Below are 25,182 nucleotides of genomic sequence, written 5' to 3' on the forward strand. Positions count from 1 at the left end.
TATTGTTTGACTTTATCTTTTAATCATAATAATGAGTATAGTGATTAAATAGTTTACTAATTACTGCGCAACGAACGATTATTTAAGCACAAATGAAAATGTAAAGAAAATTAACAACGAAATAATAATGAGTTGTCTCTATAAATGGAATGCTATTCAGAATATAGTGTAAACACTGAGATAAAAAAGACTATAGACAATCATACAATAACACTGAAATTTTAAACATTCGATGTAAAAATAAATCAAGTATGTAACTAAAGATTACAGGGACTACTAATTCATTATGATATGATAATAAAAAATAAAAAGTGAATAATATGCTATACAACTTAAAAATTTGTATAAACAATCAGATAGCAGTTGTTATTATAGAGAAATAAATCCCAGAGGTTTTTCTTTTTTTTATACAATGTTCAAGGTTTACTTGTATATAAATTATAAATATATAATTTCTATATAGATTTAAAGTGGATTTGTTTTTAATTTTAATAACTGAGTAAAAAACATTTTTTGATGCGTGATTATAATTATCCACATGTATATCGAAATAGAGTCCAGGTAACCACTCATGTTTTATTTTTGACCAAGTGTTAAACTGTAGAAGAATGCGTTTGACTGTGTGACCTTTAACACGCTATAAATTATTTGATATGCAATAAAAGTGACTCAGAAGTAGGTAAGATAATATTTTTAGAATGATACATAATTAAATAATTTTAACTCCCCATGAAGTATTAACTTTGAGGGATACTTCTTTTAGTAGGATCCTTTGGGAAATTGAAGATTACCTACTGCATTCATTATAACCTGTATACTTTAAATAAATACTAAAAACCAACCACTCATGATATCCGCTGTCCAAGCATCAAAATAATCCAATCAAGTGCCAGGCTGAACATCAACACTGAAAAACATGTAAAAATTCAACTAACATGCACCAAATTGAAGGAAACGCGGATCCTGAACACTGTTGCTAGCCACAATTCATCTATTCTAAATAATCTAAACGATAATCTTAGAACAGTTTTTGACTTCTAAGTTATGAAATGTAGGAGATAAGCTTCTTAACATAAAATAAATAGTACTTTTTGTTATAATAACTATTATCTTTAGTACCGACAAAGAGTTTTTCATCATATTCCATTGTGAAAAACTATCATCAAACCTACATGAAATTTTGCATAAATCCTCTTGACTGTCAATCACATGTTTCTGTTCTCTAATACATAACCATTCAAATGTTTTAGTGCAAAGATTATAAATTGATATATGAAAAAACATCTATCGACCATAATTTGAGATATTCTTATTACTAAACCAAGCCTTTTTGTATTTATAACAAGCTGTGAAATTATTTCAAGCTTATCTACATTGATAGGGTACTTTAAAATTTATACATAACAGTATAACTAATCATAACTTTAGACCGTTGGGGGCTAGTGTGAAGCCTCAAAATATAATGAATCATGTGATTGTTCAAATCATGTTCTTTTCACTTTATTCAAAACTTTGAAAATATCCTAGTATCAAAACTTTGAATAAATCATGGTTCATAAAATTAAACAAACCAAAAATATCAGTTTACCTTATTACTATCGCATTCTAATACCTATTGGAACGTGTTAATAGAAGTAACTGATCATGTTGCCTAAATTGTTCCGTATGTTTAATATTTGCGCAAATTAATTTCAATTTTTTAAAATTCTATTTATAATAGAATTTATTTGTTTATTTTTCAGTTCAACCGAGACGTCCTTTGAACAGTTGGTCAGTATACTTACCGTGGACGGGTAAGTAAATGTTTTTGATAATGAGAATACTATAATGTAGTTTTAAAAAAGCGGAATGAAATTTCAACATTTACCCTTCTTTGAGTGTCCTTAAAACAAATAGGTAATTATATTTAACAAAAACAAACATCTTTAACGATAATCTAACTTTAAGGATATAGTTTGGTTATTAAGTAAAAACAAGATGGGAATATAATTAGATTCATGTAAAGTGCTTCTTAGTAGTCATCATACAAATTCCCAGATCTTGATTTCATATTTACGAGTATTCATTATTAAGATATACGTAAGAATTCGAGATGAGCCACAGTTACACTTAAAGTGAACCCTATTAGTACCTTAGATGACAAATGTAATAGTTGAATTCTAATCACTGAAACAAGGTTGTATGATTGTTATATCCGACGAGAATTATGAATAGTAACTCTTGAGAACTATTTCTGGACCGATACGATACATATATTTTTATTATATAATCGTTATGTAACCAAACTATGCATATTCATGTTCCTCTTATTAGAAGCTTTATTTTGGACCATAGACTATTATTATACGATTTACCGTTCTTGAGTTACGCTCAGTCTGAGATTAGATGGTGGTTGGAGGTAGTCAACAGGAAACCCTGGACCCGGGTTTCGTGCTACTTGGCACTCGTCAGCAAGGTGTACCTGTAATCTTGAGGGAACTGGTGCTCCCTGGCGGGTTCGATCTCGTGTCACCCAGCTTCACAGTCAGAGACGTTACCACTGAGCTATCCGAGCCGTGACTAACCTCCTGTAGGACTGAGATGTAATCACAATTGATTGATCACTGGGTGGTGATCAATCTCATGCTTGTCTAGTCCCTATTAGTGCAGATCGAATGCTATCGATCATGTTGCAATGTGGCCACCAGTCTAGGTGACTCGACACTGCGGGCACTATGTATTGAGATTAGATGGTGCTCGGATAGCTCAGTGGTAACGTCTCTGACTGTGAAGCTGGGTGACACGAGATCGAATCCGCCAGGGAGCACCAGTTCCCTCAAGATTACAGGTACACCTTGCTGACGAGTGCCAAGTAGCACGAAACCCGGGTCCAGGGTTTCCTGTTGACTACCTCCAACCACCATCTAATCTCAATACATAGTGCCCGCAGTGTCGAGTCACCTAGACTGGTGGCCACATTGCAACATGATCGATAGCATTCGATCTGCACTAATAGGGACTAGACAAGCATGAGATTGATCACCACCCAGTGATCAATCAATTGTGATTACGCTCAGTCTATTAATTACAGTCTTCCACATTCACAGCCACCTTTGGCTAGATCTTGTAAAAATGTTATTTTCTACTTTATTGAGTGATGTGGTATGTTTGGTATGTAAATATACTCAGTATGTTTGAAATAAATTATTCATATCGCAGAGGCTGAGATTGGTGTTCTGGACTTAACAGGCAGCGCTAGGCAGGAAGCAGGACCAATAAAGACTCTAGACTGCTCGTACGGGTTTTAAACGTTATTGGTCCGGTCGATAATCACTGTTCTCTAATTGGCTGTATCATCACGTTATATAATAATAGGATCACAGGGCCACAAGTTATAACAATGAAGAAATTATCTGTTAAATACTTAAAATGGCAATTGAACAATATACGAAAATCTTATTATAAAATAACCTATCGATCTATAATTCTTCTTTTAAATATTAAAAACCGAAATTCAGAGAAGCGATCTTTTTCCAACTAATTCATGATCAAGCTGTACAGCCGAATATCTATCATTTTAAGGATGAATTCAATAAAGAAATATGGACAAATGATTACATATGACGATGCAGTGTAAAGATTTCTATAGTAGGTTATATAATATAAATAATAATAAAAGGTCATGTAACTGTTATATGCTGTGTACAAATAACAAAAAAACAGGGTGAAGAGAGTAAGGCAAAATATTTTTCTTGTGACAATAATCAAAGGCATTAGAGGGATTAATATAAGAAACTATAAATAAAATCATGCGGATTATGAAAAGTAATTAAAGGAGAAACATTTTCACAAGTGTAAAATCAATAAAATTTAAATAAAAAAGTAGAACACAATAAGTTAAGACCATTAACAAATGTGTATAATAAATAGGATTTATTCTGAGCATATTGTTGTAAATGAACAACCCTTTAAAGAACATAACTTATAATAATGAAAGTAAAATGATGAAAATTAGAGAAACAAAACACTTAAACATAACCATAACGAGAAATAGAAAATAAGAAAACTAACAGGGATTTAATTATCATTTGTTTTACTTCACTTACTAGTTTGATATTAATAGTCTATACGACTTTTTTAAAGTAACAGTTTTTGAAAAATACGTTCATTTCTCTGCAATTTTCTTATTTTTACCTAGAAGGTTAACAAAGAGATATTTTTGAAATTTCAATAAATTATATATCATAATGACCATTTTTAACTAAATCTAAACAAATGATTTTCTGAAGAGTAAGATGAGGTTGCTTGAAAAAACAAATTTGGTGATATGATGATGTTTTTATTATAACAGAAATATGCGATTCTTTCAGATTTTAACAATATTCTTGGTGATATACTTTATTGTTTTTAAGCATAGTTAATATACTCACTTCACAGTCTATAAATATAAGACAACCTGTAGTTATTTAGTTTTAAATCAGAAAACTGTTGATATACAAATAACTGTTGGGACAAATAATAAGTAATAACGTTAGGGCAAAAATTAATTATCTTTCGACTATTGTAGAGAGGAAAAGCTTAAAATGTATTTGTTTTATGAAGTTTTACTAAAAGACAGTGCTCCAATATACCAACGAAGATGATCTATCACATTCATGTCGTTTTTTTTCCAACTGAGTCTGACTTCACTGAAAAAGAACTTTGATGTTAATTTTGTATTTTGCATCTATCGAAACTGTAACAATTGGATACCGTTTGGGTGGTTATATATTATCATACTAGTCATGACACTCAACTTTATCTTATTAGGTAAAAACAAATAAATAGTTCTATATTGAAACCAACAGCTATTAACTATTACACTAATTTGTTAGTTTTTCTTAAAATTTATCTTTAGATCAACCTACTTTGTAAATAATAAATTCAAACTTTTTCTTTATTCTGAACTAATTCCTAAAAATATTGAAGACTTCTAAACTATCTTCACTTAAACTTAATTAAAATTTTGTCTCCTGTATTTAAGAAGATTCTATTCGAATCCATCTATTTGGCCTCATACAACAGTGAATTAGTAACTTTATTGAATTTTCTTATATTTCTAAGATAAATAAGATGCTTGCAGTGTTACTTTTTTTATTAAAGGCATTTATATACGTCCGTTTATTTCTCTTCATTTAATTTATGCTAAAATCAATGCAAAGGAAATACTATTGTTTCCTCTTTTTAATGCTTTATTTTTTTATAATATAAATATAATATATTGAGTTTTATCATAATACAACAGCATAACATTAACCTTCATCTATTCATTTGACCTTTTCTCGTAGACCTATACCAAAATTCTTCATTATTATTGTTTGTTTCTTCTTTTATTATTCAATTATGAAGTATTTCTATTACTATAGAAATAAGAAAATATTTATTTTTAGAAAAGGTTTTGTGCAAATTTTCTTTAGAAATTTCGATAGTTGGAATCATGAGTCAATGGAAGCCAGACCGCCATGGAAAACCTGGAAGCACTGGACGGCCGTTTTGTCCTAGTATGGGACTCCTCAGCAGTGCGCATCCACGATCCCGCTCCCTGCGAGGTTCGAACCCAGGGCCTATCAGTCTCGCGACCGAGCGCTTAACCATTAGACCACTGAGCCGGCCGGCACCCAACGGTGTTAATGTCTAACTTCAACCAATCCACGAAGTTGCGCCACCGTACACCATTGTCTTCAGTGAGTTGATATCTCACAACAGACCTGGTTGAACTCCACTGCTGAGGAACCCCATACTAGGACGAAACGGCCGTCCAGTGCTTTCAGGTTTTTCAAGATTGTCTAGCTTCAATCGACTCATAATTTCAACTATTGAAATATTTATTTGTTAGCAATCTCAAGAAAATAGTGAAATTAACCTGTTTTACACTTTCTCTGTCGATGATTTCTATTCATTACTAAAACTATTGTGTTTCACTAATATATTGTATAGACTGAGTTCTTTTTTGTGTGGTCCACTGTATTTTTTTAAAATAAAGGAAATTCATGAAATGCAATGTACCAAAATCTAGTGAAAGTGAACACCACCTAATTATCTTTTACATCCCCATAAACATGAAAGGGCACACCGTTATACGCAAAATAATATTATCTGTAGTACACAATTCAATTCTCTTTTTTCCTAATATTACTAGTTGCGACGATGCATATATTTCACAAAGCAGTTTGTAATATTTTTAGAATAGATGGGATGTAACTAACAGTAGAATAGAGGATATGTGTTTCATCCTATTTTCATTTTGTCTGAGATGTAGGGACATCCAGCTGATAAGTCCCAAGCGAGATAAGACGGGCGTCCTGGAATCCACTGCTAACCACATTTCTTCTATTTTATAACAACTTGTGTCATAATGGCTATATTGAGGCAATCATCACAGATTGCGCAAATGCCAACCAAGATTGATTAAATTCCAGTCAAAAATAACAGTTGGATAGTCCAATTCATTTCAAATTAAATTTGTGATATGATTAGCTTACCAGTTCATCTCAGTATTTAGTTTAAAAATACAGATGACCAGAATATCTGGAAAGATGAAAAATTTTGAACAAATGTACCTAATGTTATTCCGTGCTAATCGATCCATTTAATACTATATTTAATAATAAATGCAATGATGGGGAATCAAAAGTAAAACCATGGAATTTAAAATGATGTTGATTCTAATTTCTTTCCATTTTGACAAAGATTATTTTAAGAATTTCTTCACATACCTAGGGTTGTTACTCCTCGTGGAGCACAGGCTGCCGACCAGGATTATTCAACCTACTCTGTCCTAGTCACTTCTATCCAGTTGTTGCCAGTTTCTAATAATTCTTCACCTATCTGTTTCCAGTTCCTGGTGCAACATGTTGTTGCGTGTTCCTCTTTTCCTTTTCCTTTCAGAATTCCGAATCGGGGCTGGATTAGTGATGAAGTTCGATGATTTTCACTATGTCTGTACCATTGACCTTCAGTGTATTTTTCTTGATTTGCTTTACGGACGAAGCTGGTTTGTTCTCTCCCACAGTAGGTTCTTGCTGATGGTATCCAGCCAACCGACATTCAGTACCTTGTGTACAAAATTGTTTAGAAATACTCCTACCTTCTTAATGGTGGTTGTGGTAGTTCTCCAAGTTTCAGACCCATACTGTAGAACTGTCTTGATGTTCGTAATGAAGATTCTGACTTTGTTGTGGGTTGGCAGTTGTTTTCAGTTCCATATGTTCATCAACTGTAGTAATGCTGTCTTTGCTTTGCCAATACTTGCCTCCACATCTGCACTATATTCTCCTTGTTCATCAATGATGCTGACCAGGTACGCAAACGTTTCCACATCTTCCAGAGTTTCTCCATTAACTGTGATTGGTCTGGTTGGTGTTCTCTGTGTTGTATTTGAGGATGTTTCTTTTTCCCTTGTGTATGTTGGGACCCACTAACTCAAAGTTTGCTGTTACACTGTTTGTCTTGACCTGCATTTGTTGGTGTGTGAGTGTGTGTGAGAGAGATAGAAGAGCCAGGTCATCTGCAAAGTTCTAATCATTTAGCTGCATTTAAACTGTCCATTGTATTCCATGTTTCCGCTCAGACGTGGAGGTCTTCATGATCTAGTCAACGACCAGAAGGAAGAGAAAGAGTGCAAGTAGTCAGCCTTGTCTGACATCGATCTTTATTTAAAATGGGTATGTTAGCTGTCCTCCATTAGCGACTTTTTAATTCAGTCCGTCGTAGGAGTTTCGTATGTTGGTGGCTATCTTTCCAAGTACTGTATATTGTCAAGGAATGAACCATAAGGTCACCATATCCTAAACGCTCTTTCAAATGCTTTCTTATATTCAAGGTACCTGATATACGGTGATGAGTTCTCTTCGATTGACTGTTCAACAAGGATCTGTAGTGTGGCATTTTTTCGGTACATAATCTATCATTACCAAAGCCGGTTTGTTGATGTCGAAGTTGAGAGTATACTGAACTTTTATTTCAACCCAAGAATACCGTTGAAAACTTTTTATTATATTGACAGTAGTCTGATGCATCTGTAGATTTATTACTTGCTGAGATCTCTTTACTTTTGTAACTTGATGAAGTGTCCTTCTTTCCAATTTCTCGGTACTTGTCCTTCCTCCTGAATCTTTAGAGAACGGGGAGCATTAATGCAGATATTTATAGGTGCTGTACCCCTCTGTTCCACTATTGGCAACTTTCAGTGATTGGTTTGCCCTCTTCGTTCTTGGTTGTTTGCTCTGGTTTATTATATTTTCCAACTAGCTTTTTTCTTAGTTAAAACTATCTGTTTTTCCCTGTAATTAGAAATAAATAAATTTGTGTACTCCTCATCATTTTTACTGTCTTGGATTGTTCCAAAATGTTTACACTTAGAAACATGTTGAGACGGATAATGATTTTGTAATATTTAAATAAATTTAAAATAAAGTTTGATGGCCAGTAAAAAGTAAACGGAATATACCCACTGAGACATAAAATAAGAAAAATTGATTCAGCGAAGGGATCTCTTTTCCGCGAATTCATTTTCAAAGCTGTACAATCTCATACATATATATACTTATTTTTCAGGATGCTAATAATTACAATAATAGTGATAATAAGATTCTATTAAACATGATAATAGTGAGGTAGATCGAACAAAGGCATAAAAAACATTATCTTTTTATCAGGGAAGTTAATAATAGTTTTGTTGTTAAAGGCTTGAATATTCATCATGATGATGAATAAGGAAAATATATGCTGATTATGTTGATTATAGACTGATTTACTTTCTTATGTATTAACTTATTCTATCATGGTAATTTATGTATATATATCATGAAATGGTATATCAGAAAATAAATTAGCATTTCTTGCATAAATTTCAATCAGTAGTTTTATTTCATCTTTATACGGTGAAACATCTGGAAAAAAGACAATATGTTGAAATGAATATACATAGTTTAGTAATGATGACAATTTCATCATAATATTTTATTTTTTTCTAAATAATTTTCAATCATTAACAATTTATCTTATTAAACCAGACAATAATCTACTTATAATTTTGTAAGTAATTTTCTCAAATTTTGTTTTTATCAGCATTAGGATTAATCCCTTTAATATTAGTATTTGCTTTGGGACTTATCTGTGCACCTCGAAAATCTCTAGATGAACTTGAAGATGATGATCTTAGTCAAGAAAATGAATGTTTAAAAACTATTTTCTCACCAATGACTTCTTCATCAGCAGCTTCACCTACTTTATCTGAATCAAGTTCACCTAGATCTATTCAATCTATTGCTGCTTGTTCTACTGGAGATAAAGTTATTGTTTGTGCGTCAGAATTAACCCGGTCATTATCTCATCCAAGTCTGTCTGATATGGTACGCACAACATTTGTTACTAACGAAACTAACAAGCAAAAATCTTGTCTTCTTAGCTCAAACAATAATACGAAACAAGATCCTGATTCTTTTTGTCTTCAACAAAAAAGTAAAAAATATTATCCCGAAAGTTGTGAACTTCTTTTAAACAATCATAATAGTATTATTAATCATGATAAACGAAATTTTATGGAAGATGGTTCAAGTTCCAAATTTTTCAATGAGGTTCTCAAACCAACTAAATCTAGAGCTGTTACTTTTCAACTACCTGGAGCATTTGAAGAAAAATTAATTATGGGTAATTAACTTTCATTTCTTTATTTACTTTGATATTATTTCTGAAAATGATTTTTTACATTATGCTATGACTACTTATCAAATATAATTTGCTTGTGTTATTTATGTTATGTCACTAGTATTTTATTACGTTTTCTTTACTAATTGTATAAACTGAAAAATATACTTTACAAAATAAATTGTACCATCTCATTGATGTTATGAATATTCAATAAATTGACTTGACATATTTACATTTTGTTATGTATTTACTAGAAATTCAAATATATATACCTTTTTTAGTTACTAAACCAAACTGTCATTCCGACAGGGCTAAAATAAATACCAAGAGTGTATATTCATTACTAGTTAGAACAAGAAATTATAGTATGAAAGTTAGACAAACATTCAACCGTTTGATTCCAAGTTAATAATAATCACAACATTTTTTCAACTGAAAAACTGCAGTTATTATCAGAAATTTATCAATTGAATTTCATTCTGTTAAAAAATTTATGTTTTATTTTGTAATAAATCGAAATGAAAATTCATTTAAGTGATTTTTAAGGTTTTCTTTTTTAAATACTTGAAAATATTTTATATAGTGCAGTTTCTCATTGTAACTATCGATGAAATAAGAAAGTTAATACATATGTATGTCTTAGGTAAGAGATTAGGTTGAAAAGAAAAGGAAACTGGATGATATCTCATATTAAAAGTTTTAATATGCAGCATTTTCTTTTCACGCTAAATGAACAAATTTTTGGATAGAATACACGTAACGGTCAACATACATCGATTTGAAGACTATTGTGTTTACATTTACGCTACTAATGAGTAATAAAACTTCATTAATGAAAAAACATTGTTCGCTTTTATTTCACGATTAAACTCTTCTTATTATCAGTTAATTAAAGCTAGATCATATACTTCAGCCATTACTGTTTCGCTGTCCTTACTGTACGACGAACAATAGTATACCAAATTATTTTATGATCAAGTCCTATTCACTGAATGGAATCTGGAATAAAGGAACAGTTGATCGTTTAATAAACCTTAAACTTAGGAAGTTTGCATATGTACACATTTTATGGTTCATGGCTTAAACTAGTGTAATGAAACATTCCAGCTTTTAAATTTATACAGGAATTTGGTGTTTTTGCTATATCAAGGACAAGCAGTGTGCATCATGAAGCATCACTGAGGTGTATAAGAAAAGGATTCTTTAAGTAACTACAAGTTTGATGTTAATTTTCCTACCACTTTGTTAGAATTGACATAGCACATAGATCTACTATTTTTTATAAATTGTAAAAGCCTAGTATCATGTTAAAAATTTTCATTAGTTCAAATTTATTTTAATAATTAGACATTTAACTGAGGGTCGGCTGTTGAAACTTTAATATAATCGAAAATTAACTTTATTTTTGACTAATAATTTCAGTGAATGATGGGACTTCTACTGATTTAGTGGACTTTTTGACAAGCTATTATTGTTTAAGTCCTATAACTTTTGCAATCACCAAAAACAATTGGCTGTAAAGAACTCAAGTTTACTGATCTATACAACTGTTTAGTTGAGCAACATTCATACTGACAACAATGAATCTGTCGAGTCAATCATTATTCCTTGATAAAATAACATAACTATGTGCAACCACTATGTCATTCAAAATCGCTTCAGCTGATTTCGAAATTTGATACTACTATTTTTTAACCGATCAAAAATATTAACTTTTAATAAAAAATATTTATACTAATAATGGTAATATAAATAATATAGTTGTCAATCTTAAGGTTGTACTTGATAGTTTCAAATAAATTGAGCATTGAGTAAAGAGTAAGTAATAAATATACTCGAAAATTAAAACATTCGATGTAACATCTTATTAAACAATAAATTCATCACAGAATCAATGTTTGAAGAAACTGGCAATAATATTAAATTGTTTTTTTAGAAGAGAATTCTTAATATAACTATACGTTGTAATTTTTATTAGGTTGTAATAGTAAGTAATTATCCAAAAGTTGATCTCTTTATTCTCTATACTTCTTTAGGAAATATAATTCATAAGTCCATCAACCTTTATATATATATATATATATATATATATATTGTTCGTCAATATTCATTTCAAAGTTAGTGTGTGGTGTAGCGTCTTTGTTCACTACAAGTGTGTACTAAATTTTATTCACTATTATAGTTTATGGGTGAATTTCTCATTCAAAGGTTTTATAATAGTTATGTACTAGTTAAATTGACCAGTTAGTTACATATTATAGAAATTTACTAATGTTTCTTTGATTTTTGGCTTATTATTGGTACTTCAAATGTTAAATCAAGGCATTAATATATATTTTCCCTGTTTTTGGTATTAATGAGTAAGCTTGTAGTGAAAAGAACCATGGTGGGGACAATTGAATATATTTAACACAAAATTACAGGACTTGTTAATAAAATCTAACAATCATAAAGTAAAGGCTTAATTTGCAAAATGTCTATCGGTTGTCTCAAAATGACTCAGACGTCATTGTTCTTGCATTTTCATACACATTGCATCCTGTTTCCATTCTTTACTGTTCGATCCTCTTGTCTCTCTGCTTCCAGACCATCTGTTCACGACTAACATCATATACTACTTATGTTATTATAAGTAGCACACACTCCAAGCTAACCATTGGTTACATAGCTCATACCAATTCTATATGTTTCAGTAAAGTGCTATTTGCAAGATTTATTTTAAAAGGTGACGAATGAACTAAGCTAACGCCGAGAAATAAATTATGAAATGGTAGTTTTCTGAGCATCAACATGTTTGATCCACAGAATATACTACGCTTGACACAAGCAATTAAATCAAAAAAGGAAATGGAAGTGCTGTAAAACATTAATAATGGTAGCCACCTTGAATCGACCTTCAGTCTTTATTAAACAGTGCTCGGGAGATGAAATAATAGATGACTTGATTATTCAGTCAAAAAATAACTCGTTTATATCATGCTGAAATAAGATCGACTTTATTATGTATAACTTTTGAAAGTAACAAATTTCGCTATCTGTTTTGCGAATTTCAATCTTCGCAAACATCGTTTTTTTAAAATGTTTACTTATATTCCCTTTTAAAAATCTATTATCTATAGATTCAGACCATGACAACATTGATCCAGATTCAAAAATACAAACAAATAAAAGTCATGAAGAATCAATGAATCAGCGAGAAGCACAACGAAATTCCGGTAATATTTCACGTCAATCAAAATTCGTTGAACCTGATAATCGAGCCATTCCAGCATGCTTTGAAATGGCTGCTTTAAAAGTTAGAGTGTCACGCAATGAATTTGGTAAGTAATGAAATTATCTAGCCTTAATTTTTATTGTAAACTGTTAAACATATAATCGCTCAATTGTAGTAAATGTAATCTACATCTATTAAGAAAATAGATTGTTGTTTGAATATAGTTTCTGTGGTAAATGAATGTTATTTAACAAGTTACTTGTTATGCTCAATATACCATTGGCACCATCATATTCGTGCACTAAAAATGAATATCAATACAATTTATCATTATCTGACTAATTTAGATGTGATTAGATGCTGAATCTTGAATTAATTGGAATAAATCTTAATTTCGCCTTGATAACTGGATACTACTACTCCCTCTTTTCTTGCAGCTCAGGCTACTCCAAAAGTTCATATCTTACAAGAAGGATTTATTAGGAGAGACTGAAAAAATATAATTTGGGTGAGTAATAAGTATATAAATACAAATATAGTGGCCCTGAAAACAGGAGAATTCAATTATACTGAAAGTCACGGATTAATAAACAAAATAGTGTCTTTAAATGTCGTGAAACGAAAAGATAGCTCTCATAGGATGTTTTGGGGCGAAAAACAAATATAAATTTCAGAAATAAAAATAACAAGGTAATCAGTGACCAGTTCCTTGGATAGTTTAACATCCTCTGTATTATGTTTATATGTATTTCAACCTAGGTAATAAGCTTCAAATACATTATCTTTTATCACAACACCCCAGCAAACATTATATTTATGTGAGTTTAAATATTCCACAAAATATAAAGTGATTCAAATCTGTATACAAGCAGCTACCTTCTATGCATTAGAGATAAACTTTATTTATGAGTAACAGCTAGATTGAATTGTAGATCTAAGGCTACTATCTGATCAATTTTAGCTATCTCAAATAAATTTTGTTCTGGTGAATGTTATTTTTATTGATAAGCGTACCTCCAATCAACCAGAAGACATAAACATATATTAATATTGTTACGCAGCAAATAAATCAATCTTTTTTAGGTTTTCTGTTCTGGAGTCCTTAAATATATTTCGAAAGTATTTTATTTATGATGAGGTATAATTTATGTTTTATCTTTCATCTGGGTGTTCATAAAAAATGTACTTTAGAGTGACAGAATTATTTTAATTTTTAATCTGACTATGGAACTCCACATCTATTGATTTATCTACAATTTACAACATGTTATTTAGTCATTTGATCTGTGATGATAAAAGCATCCATTTTTGTAGTACGGTGTGCCAAAGTGTAATTGTTTACAACTGATGTATTTATAATTAAACTTTATTCACTGTTCATTGTGAAAAACTGTTTGACAGTGTGCATAGGAGAACATTATGGAAACATCTTCGACACTATGGCGTACCTGAGTAGATCATCAGCATCATCCGAAATTCATACTACGGACTTGAGTGCAAAGTTGTGCATGCAGGACAGCTAACATACCCATTTTAAATAAAAATTGATGTCAGACAAGGCTGACTACTTGCACTCTTTCTCTTCCTTCTGGTCGTTGACTAGATCATGAAGACCTCCACGTCTGAGCGGAAACATGGAATACAATGGACAGTTTAAATGCAGCTAAATGATTAGAACTTTGCAGATGACCTGGCTCTTCTATCTCTCTCACACACACTCACACACCAACAAATGCAGGTCAAGACAAACAGTGTAACAGCAAACTTTGAGTTAGTGGGTCCCAACATACACAAGGGAAAAAGAAACATCCTCAAATACAACACAGAGAACACCAACCAGACCAATCACAGTTAATGGAGAAACTCTGGAAGATGTGGAAACGTTTGCGTACCTGGTCAGCATCATTGATGAACAAGGAGAATATAGTGCAGATGTGGAGGCAAGTATTGGCAAAGCAAAGACAGCATTACTACAGTTGATGAACATATGGAACTGAAAACAACTGCCAACCCACAACAAAGTCAGAATCTTCATTACGAACATCAAGACAGTTCTACAGTATGGGTCTGAAACTTGGAGAACTACCACGACCACCACTAAGAAGGTCGTGTAGTGAACAAGAATACGGGTGGGGACAATCGAATGTATTTAGCACGAAAATTACAGACTATCTCAATAAAACCTGAATACCATATAGTACATCGTCAATTTGCAAAACATTAATGCATCATATCAAACTGGACTGTTTCTGTTGCAAATATCAATCCATTGTCTCCCATTCCATTGCTCATGCGTTTTCTAACAAATTACATTGTGTTCTCGCTCTTCTTTTCTTGATCTTCCTCTCATCTTCTGCTGCCAGATATTACGTTTTAACTCGCGACATACAATATTTATATCAATATAAGTAGCACACACCACAGTAGGAGTATTTATAAACAATCGTGTACACAAGGTACTGAATGTCAGTTGGCTGGATACCATCAGCAAGAACCTACTGTGGGAGAGAACAAACCAGCTTTGTCTGAAGAGGAAATTAGGAAAAAACGTTAGAAGTGGATAAGACATACATTGCGAGAATCATGAAACTGCGTCACGATGCAAGCCTTAACTTGGAATTCTGAAGGGAAACGGAAAAGGGGAAGACAAAAGAATACAGTACGTCGAGAATTGGATGTGGACATCGAGAAGATGAATAACCACCGGAAATAACTGGTAATGATTACCCGGGACATATTTGTATGGAAAATGCTGTTGAGCGGCCTATGCTCCTTCACGAGTGGTAACAGACGTAAGTAAGTAAATTTCCATTAACGAGGAATGGGATCATGTATTTCACATTCTTCCAAAGTAATTATACTTGTTTTATGATTTCTTTAACATAATTTACAATTGTTCGAATGACATTTTGCTCTAGTTACAGTTTTTTCAAGATTATAGTCGATTCACTTCCTTGTTTGATTGTTATGGCAGTTTTTGTTTATTCCCTTCTATTTTAATCTAAGCAAGTAGTTAAAAATTATTGACTGCTCTGATTTTCATTTTTCATATTGTAACCAATTTTCTTCTTACTCTTATAAATAGAATAGGAATCTATTTACTTCCTATTTCGTCCAATGATTTAACTAATACATTATTTTGTCTATTTGTTTGTTTTTAACTTCAACTATGCTATTTTTACTGAATGCGATTGGATTTTTTCTTCTGGATTAAATCATCTACAGGAAATGTCACTAATCACAATGTTAATCCTGATTTTGTTGATCAAGAAATTTGGTATGTGAATTCTTTAATTTAAAAAAAATGAATCACATTTACGTTTTTTTAATAATTACCAATTATAAGTTTTAAAAACACAATACATATAAGGCAATTACAATTTCTAAAATCACACATAGCGATTATTTATCTATGGAGTTAAAATTATAACTAACTATAAAATAACTTCATACATTGAGATCATGTTACCATTGTATTCATATGTGTCTGTCACTTTGATTAAGAGAATACAGAGTAATAAATTCAGAAACGTTAGTTGTTCCACGTATTAATTTTACACAAGATTTCTACTGACTATGGAAAACGACCCATTTATTCATTGTTTTAGAATATTATTATTATTATTATTATTATTATTATTATTATTATTATTATTATTATTATTATACTTTCAGTTTATGTATCATAGAAAGAAACTGTAAATGAAGTGTGATGATTACATAAATGTATGTTATTAGCAAATCTTAATCAGTTGGAATCAGGTCATCTTAGGATACATTAACATATCATACCGTTCTCCATCTTGGTGAACTGAATTGTTTCATGGCTTTGCGATGAAATAATCTATGTGTTATCACCGGTTGACCAGATATAATTTTTGGCACAAATGAGAAATTATAACAGTGACTTCTTAAACGTAACAGGGGAAATCTTATATTCTAAAATAATTTTCTCTTTATGGTATGTCTTACACGTACATAATCGATTAATTTTATTAACTGAGGTTAAAATCAACTTGATTTGTTAATTTTTTTTCTTTAGTTTAAATCAACTTAAATAAATCAATGCTAAAACCGGTGAGAACTCCTTAGTTTCTCTCAAAACATCAATAAATTGTAGCTAAATATAAAAATTTAATATGATTTTAGTTGTATACACTTATTCTAAAGCTATTTAAATAGATATCAAACTTTTATCAGATATATAATGTCTCGAATTGTAAAAATCTATCATCCATCCAGTTGGTAAGGTAAACAGAGTTAAGTATGAAAATCCAGTTTGCTTTTTTTTCTGATTGTTTAGTGGTGACTTATGAAGTTAGTTGTCATTATTAAACTCAAAATTACTTATTTTCCTCCTTCTTTTGTAAATTCGATAAAATTTATAATTCTTAGACTTATTTCTACCAAAGACAGTACCTAATTTAGACTCATATTTGCCTTCCATGGAATTCTTCTTGGTTGGTAGCCTATAGTACACTAGGGGTAACAGGAGTAAGTAATTACGAAGTATCAGCATCACATAAATGAAGTACATTTGTAAAATATGCGCAAAATACTTTTTCCTACTTTACTCTCTTAGTAATCGATATGTAATTTACAGGCTATGGTTTTGCTACAATGGTCAAAACATGATAGTATCTTTGAATAATGGTCACAATAATTCAGCGTGTTTACTTATTATCTCTTGTTCTCATTTCTCTCCTAGGAACTCAAATGCTTTTACACTTAAACAGCCATACAAAAACCATCATTCACACTCAAACTCTCAATCACAAACCGATAATTCGAAAAATATTGTAAAAAATACAAACAACAACGATTTCAGTGAGTAATGTCCTTGCGTCTATTCAGTATCTGTGCACGAATTTCATGTTAAACATTTTTCTATGTGTTATTTTAATAAAAAAAGAAAATTATACGATTGTTTAGTTCCGATTGAAATAATGAATGGATCAATGTTAGACCACCATTGAAAATCTGGAAGCACTGGACTGCCGTTTCGTTATAGGGTAGGACTCCTCGGCGGTCGCGCAATATCATGGATTGGTTAAAGTTAGACATTAACACCGTTGGATGCCAGCCCAGTGGTCTAGAGGTTAAGCATTGGCGTGCGAGATCGTGGATGTGCGCTGCTGAGTCCCATACTAGGACGAAACGGCTGTTCAGTGCTTCTGGGTTTTCATTAGTGGTCTAATATTGATCGATTCAGTATCTTAATCAAAAGCTCAACAACCTCCACAACTCTATACTGATTATTGTCTAATTGTTAATCACCTGGTATATATCAGTTGTTTGATAAGAAACATAGAATACCCCAAAAAAAATGAACTTTTGAATTGATTGGTAATATCTTTAGACAGATCAACATTGAAGAATGGCGGAATTTTCGACGTTAAGCATCAGTTTTATGCCTACAGGTTGATTTACTGTAAGAAAGGATGCTGAATAGACAGATTCACTGTTGTTAGTTAAAATATTCTCAAGAACGACAAGCAAATATTTTTCCCAATGCTTTTATAGTATTGTCTTTTTATCAACCATATGTAGGCGTTAAATTAAAATCGAAATAATCCTGTATTATAAAGTAAAGTTATCTTTTGTAAGGAAAGATGAATCGGTCGTCAATTTATCTTTTCTATAATGTTATATGCTTCTTCGTAAAAAGAATTCTAGTTGATCTTAAAATCGTAACATGTTTAAGTGAAGTTGAAATTAAAGAAAGACACTTTGTTTATTTATTTCAGTTAAATTCTGTGGTAAAAGAATTTTTTCAATCACTTAATTGTTTCTTTAATCAATCTTTATGTGAAGTAATCATTTTCACTAACAATAACCCTTTTAATAGGTCTGTAATCTAAATTACTGAATCAAATCAAGGTGAAAGATTAAGATGGAAAAATCGATTGACGATTTCTTTAGGCTAACATGAATAGAATGACAAGTTTGTATTATTCAGCTGTACAAAAGAGTATTGAGCATTCTTCTTAAGTCTTAATGTGTAGTTGTATATTTCAAAACTGTTTCACCACAGGAAGCTGATAAAACAAATGCGTTGCTAGATTCAAATCATGCACTACTCAGTTCTCATTTAACATTCCGTTTGTGTCATTAATTCTCAAACAGAAAACGTGTCTCATAGCTAAAGTACATGTTACCGAAATGATATTTATACCAATTACTGCATGTTTAATGCTTATATAATCATATGTCATTTTTATAAAATATAAATGTGACACAGTTATTGTTTTTACCCAGAGCATCAGAAGAATGAATATCTTAACTGCAATCTGAAAATTGACCTTTAATTCAGAATAGATAGTTTGATTTTATTATTATCGAATAATTGTTCTTCATTGTTTAACAGATCAATCTCAGTCAAGTTCATCTGAAAGTGATCGAGAAGATGTTACACCTTTCAGACGAACAGATAATTTTATTCTAACTAATCATTGGGATAAAAATAATAATCCAAAATTAAATGGTGTACAGATTCAAAATGAGAATGAAGGTAGGTTTTGATTCACTTTATTTGAATTCAATACTGCTTCAATCAACATGCTATTTTATTTTGCTTTTGTCCATAATTTTTTACTAAACACAGATTTATGAACGAAGAACATTCTTTTCATTAAATTATCTTCAGGCTCTACAATTCTATATCCAAATTAATAATCTTTTTAATTTATTAGAGGGTTTGTAAAAATTGTTTATTTTGAAGCTAGTGTTCGTTAGATGATGTAGCAGGAACTAGAAAACTACTGGTTATCTAGAAACACTGAAAATATGTTTTTACTTTAGTTTGAGTCACTTTAAAAATAGACACTGGTGGAAGGTAAAACTAAGATGTCAATACATTTTGGCATAGTTGATAGACTTTTTATTAATGTTTTAGTTGTGAAATGAATTGTGAATGCTTCTCATGTTGAAGTTTCTGAGTGTGTCGATTAAAGTCCATTGAATTATCGATTGGTCAGTCAATACTGATTAACAAAAGGTAAGACTACTGGAACTATTCAATTCTATACAAATAAAATCATTGACCGGACACCTTGTTATTAATGACTGTAACTTTAGTGGTGATTAACGTAATTTTGATTTTGAGGAGAAGCATTATTCAAGTTTGACCATGTCAGTTATGAGGCATCTATCCACCGAAGGTAATGGAAAATGATCACGCAATACCATCACATGCCATATCAGTGGTCTGAAGGTTAATAGGTCACCATGAGGCTTCAAGGTCTTGTGTGCGATCTCTAATAAAGTCATGGACCGCATCACTGAGAGACCTCATACCGGGATGAAACAGCCGTCTAGTGCAGTAGCAGTAAAAAGTATAAGCTTTGGGTGTCGGATATATTATGATAATGACTATATGGAAATATGAAATAATAATCAGTCAGGGCTTTATGACACATTGCTGATTTTCTTCATCACTCACCTATTTGTATTGATTTTACACGCAGTTATTTGAAATAACAAAAATAACCAAAGTTACTTGTTCTGTTAGTTCATAGTATGAATCTTTTCACCCATAAAATTAAAAATACAAACTAAATACTATTTGAGATATTGACATAACAGTAAGACACATTCTGTATGTTCGTTTTAGAAGTGAACGGGTTTGTACGTTAGTATTAAGTCATCATTTTTCCAGCTATTTATTTCATATACGATAAAATTTTCATTTTATCTATGAGAAAGTAAGTTGTTTAACTCAAGAATGTGGTCTTAATGATTTTTTTTATAAAAACATCCTTTCTATTTACATCGTGAATATTATTATAAGTTACTGAAGAGAATGAACTAATGAAAATGATAAATTTATTCATTGTTATATAACAAAAGCAATGTTAAACTGCATGCAATCCCAACTTTTCATCTTTAATTCTCATATCAGTTAAGTATTGTGAGTATGGATAATATAGATTAAACATATATTTATCTTGTTATCTAATACTTGTCTATTACAATGCATTACAGTCATTACAATTTTCTCTATTATAATAAATATTCATTTTTAGAGATTATTTTCAATCAGGATAGATTTGTACTATATTTATTTATTCATTCTTTTTCAAATATTGTTTATGTTTCACTACTTACTTACTTACGCCTGTTACTCCTCGTAGAGGAGCATAGGCCGCCCACCAGCACTCGCCATCCAACCCTATCCTGGGCAATCCTTTCCAGATCTTTCCAGTTGTCATTCATCCTTTTCATATCTGCTTCTATTTCCCAACGTAATGTGTTTTTTGGCCTTCCTCTTTTCTGTTTCCCTTCAAGATTCCAAGTTTATGTTCCACAAAAGATTGATAAATTAATACTATCTTTATCATGATAATAAAAAACATTCACGTAACTCTATTTAATAAACAATATAGATGGTATTAATAGCAATCAGAAAAAACAGTGAATGAGTTACAAAAGTTTTACTGAGTATGTCTCCTCTCGTATTTTTCTGTATTTTAACATCGCTCTACGTTATAGTCCTTTCACAAAGATAAATAGGTACATTTTATGTTCAACATATATTTTTTAAGTTGAAATTAAAATGTATTGCACTATTAACACAATTAAGCAATCAGTTAATCAAAAAGATAAGTAGTATCAAGTAGATATAATCTGAAGGTTTCACCTATTTTTTTTAATTCTCACTTTATCGATTTATTAAAAGAATACTTGGATATAGTGAATCATTTGTTGTAATGACAGGTTTGAATAACAATTCATTAATTTAAATAGATAGATATGGGGACTGCTAGTTAACATTATTAAAATTATGACTCAATGTTGATTTTGTAAGCCTCTAATTAGGTACTGATTTTCATAAGTTAAATAAAATCAAAAATTTGCAATTGTCAGATGACAAGTAGCAGTATATTTATATCAAAATGTATCAGTTAATTTAAGTCTAAGAATGATAGTTGAGATTAGATTGATTAATCATACTGTATAATTTGTTAAGACTATTTTAATCGATTGTTTAATTTCAGACATATGGTTGGTTATCGGATGACTGCCGATAAAAATGAGTGACTACGGTAAGGTACGAAACTAAATGACACATATTGAAAATTAAACATTTCTTAGATCAGTTCATAGTAGTCTTCATACTAATCAAACAGCTTTAAAAAATTGGGAATAGATCCTTGTAAATCCTGTTAGATGTGGAAATATCTTCTATGAATACATATTACCTACAGAAAACCAGGTGACACTAGACAACTGTTTTTCCCTAGACTGGAATTCCACGAAAGTGAACTATAATGACTTCTGACAATGTCAAGGACTATAGGTCTGAACATTTTGGATCAGACTTCCTATAGAAGTATAATATTGAAAACTTCTTCCTAAATATAGAATGAAATAAATGTTTAGTGCTCCTTATTATATATTATTTCTTGAAATGGTGTATATTGTGATAGAAAAAGTTACCTTAGAGAAATTTAGTATTAATGATGTTTCACATTAAAGTCTGTAGAAGATCCCTTTATTAACTATATTAAGTTTAAATATTTCCAATCTTATCAATTTTGGGCTGAGCTGATGTTCATTTTGTAATAAGGCATTACATGAAGGATCTGTATCATATGTATATCACAAGTTCTTGCAACAGACTGATCACAGTTATAAACTGACTTTATTTTTACGAGATAGCGACAGTGGTGTTTGGATGATTAGCCTAAATGAGAAAACTTCGATGATTTAGTTAAAGTTCGAGTCCGGTAAATTACTTATAATTTTCTTGGACTAATTATTTGTGTTATTCTTTGATAAGAATACTTTATTTTCCAATTCTAATATGTCGTATTACTGCACTCAAATATAAAAATTTATTCACTTGCTTCATATGAGTTAAAGCTGTATATTCAATAGCATTACAGACTAACATTAGAGGAGAATAAGGGAAATCCGCATAACAATAAATAGGTGTTTAATGGTGATTCCGAACTTCTCAGGAGGAATAACTTTACAATGCCCTATGGTTTTTTAATACATATCGATTCTATTGAAATCGTGAACCCACCTAAGTTCGACCACCATTGAAATCCTGTGGGCTTGTGAATTCTCCCTGATGAAGAGTCCCATAGTATGACGAGACGTTCATCAAATAATTCCATGTTTCCAATGGTGGTCTAACTTGAATCTGTTCATGATTTCAATAAAGTTCAACAGTCTTTACAACTCCTAACAATAGGTGTTATTTTGTCAGATAAACTAACTTCAAGTTAGACAATCTCCGTAGACTTCTTCCTTAATCACGTTAGCTTAGTAGCCTGTACTATTCAAATAATTTGGTCAAAGCAAAAATATTTAATTAGCCAAAACACTAATTAAAATGGAAAGTCACTACCTGGGATCAATAATTTACAGAGATTCCCCGATGTTTAACAAGGTATACCTATAAAGGAATAGAAGGGTTTTTGAATATCTGCAAGAATTGTTGTCTGCTGACATGGATGAGATATTAATTATGTTTAACTAATCGCACTATAAATGCAAGCTAATCACTGATACTTATTCTTCTTTTCACAAAACAATACAACATTGACAACTAGGATACAATACAATAAAAAAGAAAGTGTTTAATGATCTACAAACATATGGATTATCATTATCATCTCAAAAGCCTAAACATAAAACCTCTTCAATTATTGTAACTGCAAAAAACCCATTAACTTCAGGTGAACAACAACGACATAGTAATGCTGATTATGTATTGCTTTAAAATGAAATCATTGTATATAGTTATTGTACGATAAAAGAAAGTATAATTAATTCATGAATCTTTAATTCCGGATTTTGTGTTGTTATGATACTGTAACTTAAATTTTTTAAAAATCGTTTTACATCACCATCATTATCATCCTACTTTATTTGATTATGTTTATAATTCTAATTTTTTGCTATGACAAACATTTTGTTTATGTTAAGTGTTTATGTAAAATATGACATTAAGTGTAAAAGACTGTCTACAGGTGAACTCATCATAACAAACTGTTAAAAAAAATAGTTTATTATGTAACATTTTCACTTTTCAGTACTTTGTGTGTATGCTTAGATTGAACTTGAATTCCTGTCATGCTTTCTTAAAATGCTAATTTTCATACATTGATCATTTGCATCCTACCGTGATTATTTTTCAGATTTTTAATAATATTAGTTGAAAGAGAATTAGAGTAGTGTTTTTCGCTAATTTTTAGCACACAGTGAGAATATTGTGAGAGGTTGCAACTTGTATAATAGACCCATATATTATTTACTGAGAACGGAACAATTTAAAGATTATTTTTGTTGCAAAATGACGTTATCTGTGAGACGATTGAAAATCAGAGAGTGAAGGGTTGCTTGAACCCTACTTTAGGGTCCGCGACAACTGACTTTCATAACACCGTACAGGCCCGAATTCAAGGCCATCTAATCATGCATACAGCACGATATTTACACACTTGTTATGTTTATATCAGTCTGTGCAGCCAGATACAAAAATTCTGCCGTGCCACACGACCACAGTCCAACGAAATAGACTATTTAATTTGGTTTGAACACTCTTAGCTTCCTTCTTATCTATGCTAATCCCAATCAGCATTACGGGTCGAAGTAGGAGGTTCTTAGGGACTTATAACATATTTTCTAACCACCTCATTCAATAAAGGTTCGTAATTGATCAATGGATTCGCGTATTTTTATCAAGTATCCTATGTCTATCCTCGTAACTGTTCACTTGGTTATATTACTATACATGAACAATGCTTCGGAAATACATATAATCATATACTTATTTGGAGACTATTGACGTCTTTTACCTTCATTAGCCAATTATCATGTCCATAGAAAAAGATAGATAGAATGAACTAATGCACAGTGTGCTCGTCACATCATTGACAGACATACATTCCACGTGCACCACAAATAACGTAGGCTGGCGAAAGCTAATCGAGTCTCCTAGCACCGTGCCTAGATTTCGTCAGCCACCAACTCAGCAGGTTTATTAAAACTAAGATAATTGAAGTGGTCGGTACACTCAACTAATTCACTCCCTATAATTAGTTTAGTTGTTATGCAGAGCAGTCCTCAAGCAACATTATACATTTAAGAACAAAGATACGCACCCCGAATATGTTCGTATTGTTGTTCAAAGAAATCAGAACACCCTGCATTTTGTCAGCGTCTTCACTAAATAGAACTCTGTCATCTGCATACTTTAATGTAATATCTCGACGATACGATGAGAAGACGAAGGTTTTCAGGTAGGAAATCAATCCCTGATAAGCTGGATGATGAGCATCTCAAAA

The 25,182-nt window shown here is 31.2% G+C and overlaps 1 protein-coding gene across 1 annotated transcript in view; it reads left to right on the forward strand.

Moving 5' to 3' along the window:
• MS3_00001663 (uncharacterized protein) overlaps positions 1-24,976 on the forward strand; it is a 37,980-nt gene extending 13,004 nt beyond the window's left edge. The window contains exons 7-13 of the mRNA XM_012945741.3: positions 1,743-1,793; positions 9,088-9,669; positions 12,789-12,989; positions 16,109-16,160; positions 17,592-17,710; positions 19,251-19,394; positions 23,446-24,976. Of these exons, the coding sequence (XP_012801195.2) occupies positions 1,743-1,793; positions 9,088-9,669; positions 12,789-12,989; positions 16,109-16,160; positions 17,592-17,710; positions 19,251-19,394; positions 23,446-23,615 (1,319 nt within the window). The 3' untranslated portion in view covers positions 23,616-24,976. The remainder of the gene's footprint in view (positions 1-1,742; positions 1,794-9,087; positions 9,670-12,788; positions 12,990-16,108; positions 16,161-17,591; positions 17,711-19,250; positions 19,395-23,445) is intronic.
• Positions 24,977-25,182: the final 206 nt, after the last annotated feature.

Source organism: Schistosoma haematobium, chromosome 1 (assembly GCF_000699445.3).
Source record: "Schistosoma haematobium chromosome 1, whole genome shotgun sequence".
In the NCBI taxonomy this organism is placed as follows: domain Eukaryota; kingdom Metazoa; phylum Platyhelminthes; class Trematoda; order Strigeidida; family Schistosomatidae; genus Schistosoma; species Schistosoma haematobium.